The sequence below is a fragment of the Panicum virgatum genome, chromosome 9N, assembly GCF_016808335.1.
Source record: "Panicum virgatum strain AP13 chromosome 9N, P.virgatum_v5, whole genome shotgun sequence".
Lineage (NCBI taxonomy): Eukaryota > Viridiplantae > Streptophyta > Magnoliopsida > Poales > Poaceae > Panicum > Panicum virgatum.
In genome coordinates this window covers 27,356,611-27,365,802 of record NC_053153.1, presented here as the reverse complement: position 1 = coordinate 27,365,802, position 9,192 = coordinate 27,356,611, and the positions used below count along the sequence as shown (strand labels likewise).

Genomic DNA, 9,192 nt, shown 5'->3' with positions numbered 1-9,192 from the left:
AGTGCTAAACTTTACTTCACTGTTTACAATGCTGCTATATCATATAGAATTAGTTGAAATCTTGAATGAAACCACTTCTACAATGATTATTGTTTCCTAAGCTATATGCAAGACACAAGCATCTTAAAAATAGTGAACATAGGATTTTTACCACATCATCAAATATCTGATATAACATTATATTTAATGTTGATGAAACTTTCATTAAAATAACCTTACAAACTTGTACCAACCCCTTTTGAGCAAGACCCTAGCCAGTTGCCCATCATCCTCAAAAGAAAACTCACTTAAGGGCGGCCACAGTGCGCCGTACAACATCGATGCTCATCACCCTCGATGTCTAGCTTCATCACATCAAACTTTTCAAAAGCTTCATCGCATCACCCCTGATGTCTGGTTTCCTTCTCCCCGTCGCAGTGTTTGCATGGATCAACTAGAGCCCAATGGCAATATTAATTTTAAAAAAGCAGAAACATTTCTTCCCTTCTCACTACCAACTCGCAAGCTCAAAGGTGCAGTAGCCTGCTAGTGCTAGCCGATGGATATTGATATCCGTTCGAGCAGTTGCAATATTCAAAATGAAGTTCCGTGAGGAAAGAAAAAATATCAAGCATCGATTTGAGCAGCACATTAGGTCTGGAGATCAAAGAGGACACATACAGCCAGGCACAGACGAATAGGGGATTTGACCTAGTGTAAAGTAAATCAAACAAGTTTACAAATTTAAGCATCTTTGCAGATGAGTTTAGGGTCCAAATACTTATAATTTATAGCCAACTGAAATATTCCATAGCAAAAAACACGGCAAGAAATTTGCAGGAAACGACATAATTCCTAAAACAATGGTGAATTGGCATGTTCCAAACATTAAATTCCGCATTACTTAACAATTGTCTCAAAGTCATCCATAAGTTAAAGTTCAAGAATTTGTCTCTACTCTCTACCCACAGAATATTCCCGAATACAACGTGTGATCCTCTTTTGTCGAGCTCTTTTACCTACAATCTTGGAACATCACAATTCGTCAGTTAATACATCTCAACTGTTAGTGATACGTAAAATTTCTATTGCCAGAAGGCGGAAAAGCCTGCCGCCTTCGTGGATGCTGGAAACTCCCATCGTTCTCTCCAACGCCTGGTTTGTTTGAAGTTAGCTTCTTATCTCCAGAATCCATGTTTATGGGCCTGGCAACAGCATCGTCTTTTTTCCTCTCAGCTTTAGGCTCGCCAGACACAAGATTCTTTCTAGCTTCAGCATAGTCAAAGGGCACCAGTGGGAATCTAAATTCAGGTTCTTGAGGTGCCCTCTGATTCTGCTGAACATTTCTCTCTTCGTCGAGTGACTGGAATCTTTGCTCAGTATCAGAGGGAACATCTGAAGGGGACTTGGACATTTCCATGTCTTTGGGTTCCTCATGTTCATCATCATTACAACTTTCTGGTGGTTGAGGATCATCTGTTTCAGTGTCCAACTGTATCACGTCTTCCGTCTGACAGGCTGGATCACTGTGTTGAATGCTTTCTGGTTCCGAATGCACTTGTTCTTTCAGTGGAAGGTTGCCTGATGGAGGTTTCACACTACCAGAGAAATTATGGAAAGGAAGTACCACAGAAGATGTTATCTTATCCACCTTACTCTTACCCTGCAATTGTTATACATACAACACTGAGTCAGGATGGCTCTGTGGCCACTAAGCATTCGTATCAAAAGCTGCTATGAAAAGCCAACTTTGATTCGAGAACACAGGCAAGACATAAATTTCATAAAGCCAGTGTATCACTGATTGTGCAGATGCATGCTCATCAAAGAATTGAACATACTATGCATGTCAAAACTCTAGCAATGCACTTTGAATACTCCCTTCAATTCTTCATAGTTGTCATTCTAGCTTTGTCCTAAGTCAAATCTTTCTATCTTGGACCATTAAGTTCTAAAATTGTATACTTTAACATTATAAGAGATTTTTTGGATTCACCACGAGATATACTTCCATAATATATTTACATGTTAAACTATATGAATTTGTAGGAATTGATTGTCAAAGATAGAAATGTTTGACTTCGGAAAAAGTTACAACTATTACGAAACAGAGGTAGTGCTTAAGTATGGCAGGCAGTAAACCGATCATTGAAACTGCATCTCCCTATATACAAGGCTTCAATATCAAGAGAATTCAATTCTACCGTCCACATAGAAAAGATGCAATGAACTACCTGGTCATTTGAAAACCCTTGGAAAAGATTCGGCCTTCTTCCAGCAGCTGGTTTTCCAAACAGAGCACCAAAAGCTGTAGTCCTCTTCGATGCTTGAACAGTGGCCTTTGCTACCTAGACAATGCAGATATTTGAATACAAGGCCAGAAATACAGCAGATGCATATGAAAAATGATTCTCCTTACTTGCTGCGGGCCATTGCTTAATGTTCCCTTATCAGCTTGTCCAGTAAACCGTGACGAATTCCCAAAGTTCTCATTTTCAGGCGTGAAGTCCTCTAAATGCATATTATCAAAAGATGCTCCGCTTGTAACAGTTCCCACACAGGGAGAAGCAGTACCAACATTTGTAATCACTGTGGAAACTACAGCAGATTCATCAATTGCATCTTCATTGTTATCAACATCAACAACAGGGATCATTTCAGCATCTTCACTGCTGTTCATCGCATTTGTCACCGTTAACTGCAGAAAATCATATGTTCACTTCAAATGATGTCCAGAAGACTGAAATGAAGTGGAAGATAAGTTGAAATAAAATCAGGATAACAAACCTCTTCCAGCTTTCCCTTCTTTAATTGTTCTGCTATACTCGCAAAAGCACCAGAAGCTGATATGGCATCCCTAATAGTGTTAATAACAGTGTTGAGGTGGCGCTCAAAATTTTTTGATTTAACCATTCTTTTTAACTTCCCACTTGTCACAGGCATCTCCTTTGCTTTAAATCCAAAACGCAAGGAAAGAAGTTAGCCAAGGCATGCAAAGCCATACACTAAGTAAGCTGAGATTAGAAATAAACCTATCTCAAGTAGACTCTTATTTGGTAATATATAGCCAGTGCTCTCATCCTCAGCACGGGCGATGCCATCTCTCCATCGATATAGACTCTGCACGGAAAAATGAAAAAGAAATAAGATGAGGAGCAATAGAATTATTTCATTAATACAAGTAAATTGTTTAAACTGGAATTCCTGCGCCTTGATTAATCAAAGATGTGTAATGTAGATGGATATTTTGGGGTAACTAGGCCTTATGCTTTGCCAAGAGCTTGAGGGGGACTAGAATTGTTTCTTCATTGTTCATTGCTTAATTAGATTGATACATCTCCTCTCATTATATAGAGAGGGTTACTTGACCTGTAAACAAGACTTACTTGACCCCTAAGTAATATCCTAACCTAATCAATCTATCTTATTCCTTTCCTACCCCTAAGTAACTTATCCCTAACCAACAAACCCTAGAGGGCTGGCGGCGCTACAGTACCGCGGCGCGCTACAGTGCCTTGGCCCAAATGGCCCAATAAGCCCAGCTGACTACCCGTGACACTACTCCCCCCTTTCGGAGCAGCTCGCCCACGAGCTGCCGCGGACCTACTTGACGCAACCTAGGGTTAAGCCTTTTACATCTCGGCTTACCGTTGTTATTTAAGATGAAAATATGAAATAAATTGGGAACTAAAGTATGAAATAAATTTGGACTACAACTATGTCATCCTGGATCCCATGGAAAGAGCTCCGGCTTCATGTGGGCTGAAAAGAGGAGGATGTAGCAGCCAACCAGTCCGCTGGGCGCCTGAACAGATGAGACAGCCATTGCAGTTCTTGGCACAGATTGAACCGCCTTTGGTGCCTGCCCCTGCATTGCCATGGTTGGTGCTGGGAGGCACCATACCTGGAACTCGGCAGGAAGTATAGGCGAGCTCGAGTGGGCGAACCTGCAGGCTGTGATTTGCCATCGCGCCATGTTGAGCGCCATGCGCCTCGTCCGCACCATGCGCCGGACAAGAAAGCCTCACCCTGTTGCTTGCAGGCGCACCGCTGCCTGCTCCACCGATGATTTCTCCCCACGGAGAGTCTGTAGAAGCCGGCGTGCCAGGAGTCCACGCGCCGCAGCCTGTAGGCGTACAGCCGCCTGGCGTTCGCGTGTCTTCACCTCGAGCAACACCCTTAGATGATCCAGTGTTGTGGACATATGACGGAGCTGCTCAGACATGAGACGATGCCCCTCGGCAAGGGCGCACAAGGCGTCATTGGTAGCAGAAGCCATGGGGAGGGATCGAAACCAAAGAAGAGCTGATACCAGATGTAATGTAGATGGATATTTTGGGGTAACTAGGCCTTATGCTTTGCCAAGAGCTTGAGAGATTGAGGGGGACTAGAATTGTTTCTTCATTGTTCATTGCTTAATTAGATTGATACATCTCCTCTCATTATATAGAGAGGGTTACTTGACCTGTAAGCAAGGCTTACTTGACCCCTAAGTAATATCCTAACCTAATCAATCTTATTCCTTTCCTACCCCTAAGTAACTTATCCCTAACCAACAAACCCTAGAGGGCTGGCGGCGCTACAGTACCGCGGCGCTACAGTACCGCGGCCCAAATGGCCCAATAAGCCCAGCTGACTACCCGTGACAAGATGTATAGAAGAAAATATGGAATTGCTTTAACGAAAAAAACTCAGATTATGACCTTCCAGCTAGCATATCTAAGATCTATAAAAACTAGCCATAGCCTCAAACAGTGGGTTATCAATACGAAATCATCCACCAGGACAGCTAGGAATTCATTTCTAACAAACCAACATACTGCAAATTAATAAAAGAGTCAAAACACCAGTATAATGCCCTCTAAGAGGAATTATGTACTTACAGAAAGAACTGACAGCTGTCTTGCATCCAGCTCGATTTCTTTCAACCTGTAATTGAAAGAACTGAGATTATGAAAGGTAGAACAGATTTTTGCTGAATAATGCTGCATTGAAGCATGCATAATACAAACCCATGTATATGTAGATACGATGAATCAGTCAGCTGCTCCTTCTCATATAGTTGCAAGCAAATTTCATTGCTGCGCTTGCAAACCTGCAGTGATGAAAGACGCATCACTTTAGTTGCTCCAGTTAGTATGTTTAGTGAATTTGTATGCAATAGGAGCGAACCAAACATTATGCATGCCCTCCAATGTTCCAAATCAGTTAAGAATATAAAAACACAGTCAACTATTCAAGTACCTGGATGGCAACTCAGGTAAAGGCATGAATCTTAACTTAATAGACCTTCAATGGAGGGCCTACTACACTTGTCTCAGAAATTAGTAGGGAAGAAGGGAGAATGCATTAAATGAAGAAATTTACCTCTAAAAGCATATCACTGCCATCTGATGACTCCTTCACTAGTCTCAATCTCATCAGGTCGTATATGTATAGCAGATAGTGTGTATCTTCTCTAGCATATCTACACACAGCAACAGCTATGAGATACAAATGGTGGAAACTATTCTCCAGAGTGGAGTAAAAAACTAATAAAAAGAAATATTGAAATAAAACATGGTGATCAACAACAACAACATAGCCTTTTATCCCAAGCGAGTTGGGGTAGGCTAGAGATGAAACCCACAAGACACAAAGGTCACGGTTCAGGCACGTTGATAGCTAGTCTCCAAGCGCTCCTATCCAAAGCTACCTCCTCAGAGATGTTCAAATAAAACATGATGATCAAAGGATCAAAAAGCATAAGGGCACAGTACTTGATCATTTCATCAGGAAGGGGCCTCAACCTCCAATCAGCAGCCTGGTACCTGTTGCAAGAAAATGTATGTCTTAGCCACGCTTTACAGCTCCCATACATGGAACCTGCAAACTAGAAGCATGAAGGAGGTAAACAAATCACGCACTCTTTATTCGCGGTCACTCCACAGAAATGCTGCAAAAGATGCTCCAGGCTGTTCCGGTCCATCTGTAAGACCTTTGAAGCCTGTTTTAAGTTGGGTGGAGAAATCAAGCTTCAGTTAACATAACGTTAAAACAATAAGTACAACAGAAAATATAAAGAAAAAGAAACAGAAGCGAGACATATGAATATGCAGATAATCATTGTATGTGCATTATACCTGGCCTGTGTCAAAAAGGTTGCATACATATATGCTGAAGTCTCGTTGAAGCCATATTATATCACGACCTGCGCCATGCATTACCTATTTGTCAAAAGAGCAATGAGAAACTACAATTTCAGACATATTATAAAATGCAAACGTAAAGAGAGAATACTGTACCTTTCTCTTGGTTGGATCTCTGAAAAATTCTCTTAAGTAATCACCGAGATATTTGCGAAGCTTAAGAGTGTCCACAATAAAATCCTCTGTTCTTGTCGAAATCTGCATCAAGCATGTCAGACCCTGAAATGACCTATAATGGTTGTGTTCCAAATCAACCTGAAATGGTAGGAGCAAAGGGTCAAAATGCTTCAGTTAATAAATGATGCACAATATATCAAAAAATCCATTTTAAAAGAAGTCAAAGAATCAATTTTTGCAACAAAGCAACACAGAAAAATATCGAGTTCAGATAATTTCCAACCATTAAGTTTAACATAGAGAGTAGAAATCTGTTCTAGGACATGTCATGCATCAACAAATGGAGAAATTCATCCAAAGTATCTTGGGTGATAAGAAGGTAGAACTAGCTCAGAAAACCAAGGAATCTAGCATGGAAACAAATATAACAGAAAGTTAACCACTTTGCGCACCTTAACAGAAAAGGGAAGGCCTGAATTGGCAGCAAATATGACATAACTATACCAGGATCCGCCATATTGACCGCAAAGGCCCGATGATTAAGGAAAGTTTTTTGAATTTGATGGCTGGTATGATGGACATATTAAACATAACCTAACTCACAAGTTACATCTGCAGTGCACCATATACTTAATGTACACAATACCACCAGTACAGAAAATAATGCTCAATAACCAGAACTTATAAGTATGTTGACACACAATACTAATCTTCAAACTCCTAATCTCAGTTTATATGGGTTACAATCAAAGTAAGAAGACTCCTGAATACTCCTCATAAACAGCACAAACTCAAGCATACTGAAAGTATGTACTGAACACTCCTGAATATCATGTTATGAGCCACTGATGTATGAATGGCATCAAAAAGAAATAAGCACACTTACAGCAAATTCAGTTGCACTCTTCAGCTTTGTGGCTAGCACCTCCAAGGTTTTCAGATCTTCAACAAATGTAAAAGGGGTATCACCTAGTGCAGGTGGCTTTACAGGTTCACTGTATGGAACATTTCTGTCGATTAGTTGTTCAATGGGGAGTTTTTCCTGCAAATATAGAATAAACATGTAAAAATGGAAATCAATTGTTTTTTACATTTGACAATACAAATGCAGAACATGGACAGCAGCATATTTCCCTAAAGCTGACGCTAAACTTTTACACGATAGTTTCCTCGTTTCATCCACTGATTTTGCATCCCATTAAGTCTCCATGAGTGAATTGATTTCTTTTTCACCAACAATATCTTGTAATTCATCAAGTCCCCATAAAACCAAAGCATAATCAATTCAGAATAATGTTGCTTTGCTTCTAAACTAGTATATGCATGTTATGCCCTTTCGCATAATTCATCATCAGCTGCATATGAAACCTGTTGATCCTACATACTCTGCTCACGCTACCAAACAAAAAACTGGTTCTCTAACCAAACAAAAAACTGGTTCTCTACATCTTTTCTTTGTCTTCAAATTAGCCATACCTATCGCAATTTACAGGCAGTAAGGAGCAGGCAATTTTTGTGATTCAGTGGTGAGATCGAACATTAAGGAAATAAGGAAGCAGACTTGCTTTGAGGTGAGATTCACAAAGAATATGTCGAAAAACACTAACCAATGGGTGCACGGCACGGGTGCCATCCTCACTCTGCTCAAGCAAAGCATGCTCGAACGGCTTGCTCGAGTTGTCCACTACAATGCGGTACACGTTCTGTGGCCGCGGGATGGTGGGGATGTGGAAGGGCACCTTTGCCTTCGTCCCCGGTGCGGCCGCCTTGTCCTTGGCCACCTTCACGGAGCTGGAGGACCCGAAGGCCTCAGCTCTTCCAACGCCTCCGTCCCCATCGCCCACCTTCTTCTTCTTCTTCCCGTACACCACTTGGAACCCGTCCCCAGCCTCCGTGGCCGCCCTCCGTCCGGCCGCCTCCTCCTTCTCCCTCAGCGCCTTGAACTCGTCCATGGAGGCGCCGAACCGCTCGAGCAGGTCGTCGTTGAGGGCGACGAGCCAGTCGTGCGCGTCGTCGAGGTCGGCGGCCCCCGGGAACGGCTGCTGCCGCGCCGGGAGGAGCGGGGCCCCGCCCAGCGCGCCGAGCGAGGCGTCGGCCTTGGCGGCCGCGGCGCCGACGGGGGATTTGAAGGCCGGGAAGTTGTTGTAGAAGTGGAAGTCGCGGGACGAGGGGAGCGCCCGGGAGCGGGCGGAGAGGCGGGCGGCCGCGGCGGCGAGCGGGCCCGACGACGCCTCCATGGCCGCGGCCGACTTGTTCTGCGCCCACGGCGGCGGCCGCGGCGGCGGCGAGGCCTCGTCCGCTTCCATGGCGAAACTGGTTGGGGAATGAGAGGTGGTTTAGGGTTTATGAGAGGGGGAGGGGGAGGGGGAGAAGGCAGCCGCCGCCGGGGTTGTACCGCGTGCCTGCGAATTGTGTGTGAATGGAGCGATTTTTCCTCTTTCCCTTGCTGTTACCCTTTCTGGCTTCTGGGTGTTTACGTTGTGTTGATGTACTGGCATGCAGTTTGTGTGTCTGCCCACGCTTTTGAAAGTTTGGATCCCTTTTCAAGGCGAAGCTCGTGCAAGCCCGTGCAAGCCGCAAATGTGGGTCACAATCAGTGTGTTCAAATTCAATTAAGTGGTGCGATTAATTGCAATGATTAGACTGACTCCAATAAGAGATGGCATTTTTGAGAGGCAAAATAATGTTTGCATCGTGTGAACAGTAGCTGCCTATCTAATTTTCGGTGACGGTCTCCAACAGAGAGGAGGCAAACGCAAACGCCTGCCGAGTAAGAAGACGCCCGCCGCTCCGCCGTCGAGGGCCGCCGCCGCTCTCCGCCACGCCGCCCCACACGGCTGCGGCGTCGGCGACGCCAGCCACCGAGCGCGTCCGCCGTCAACTGCCCCCGCAGCGCTGCGGTCCCGAG

At 43.8% G+C, this 9,192-nt stretch overlaps 1 protein-coding gene across 1 annotated transcript; it reads right to left on the bottom strand.

Moving 5' to 3' along the window:
- Positions 1-838: 838 nt before the first annotated feature.
- On the bottom strand, positions 839-8,712 carry LOC120689587 (protein RRP6-like 2). Its single transcript, XM_039971897.1, has 14 exons — positions 7,892-8,712; positions 7,171-7,326; positions 6,264-6,422; positions 6,102-6,185; positions 5,886-5,965; positions 5,739-5,789; positions 5,347-5,446; positions 4,992-5,074; positions 4,863-4,908; positions 3,012-3,099; positions 2,767-2,930; positions 2,399-2,677; positions 2,214-2,327; positions 839-1,642 (listed from the first exon to the last, which is right to left on the bottom strand). Exons 1-14 carry the CDS (start codon positions 8,588-8,590, stop codon positions 1,046-1,048), a joined length of 2,700 nt encoding a protein of 899 aa, XP_039827831.1. The 5' UTR covers positions 8,591-8,712; the 3' UTR covers positions 839-1,045.
- Positions 8,713-9,192: the final 480 nt, after the last annotated feature.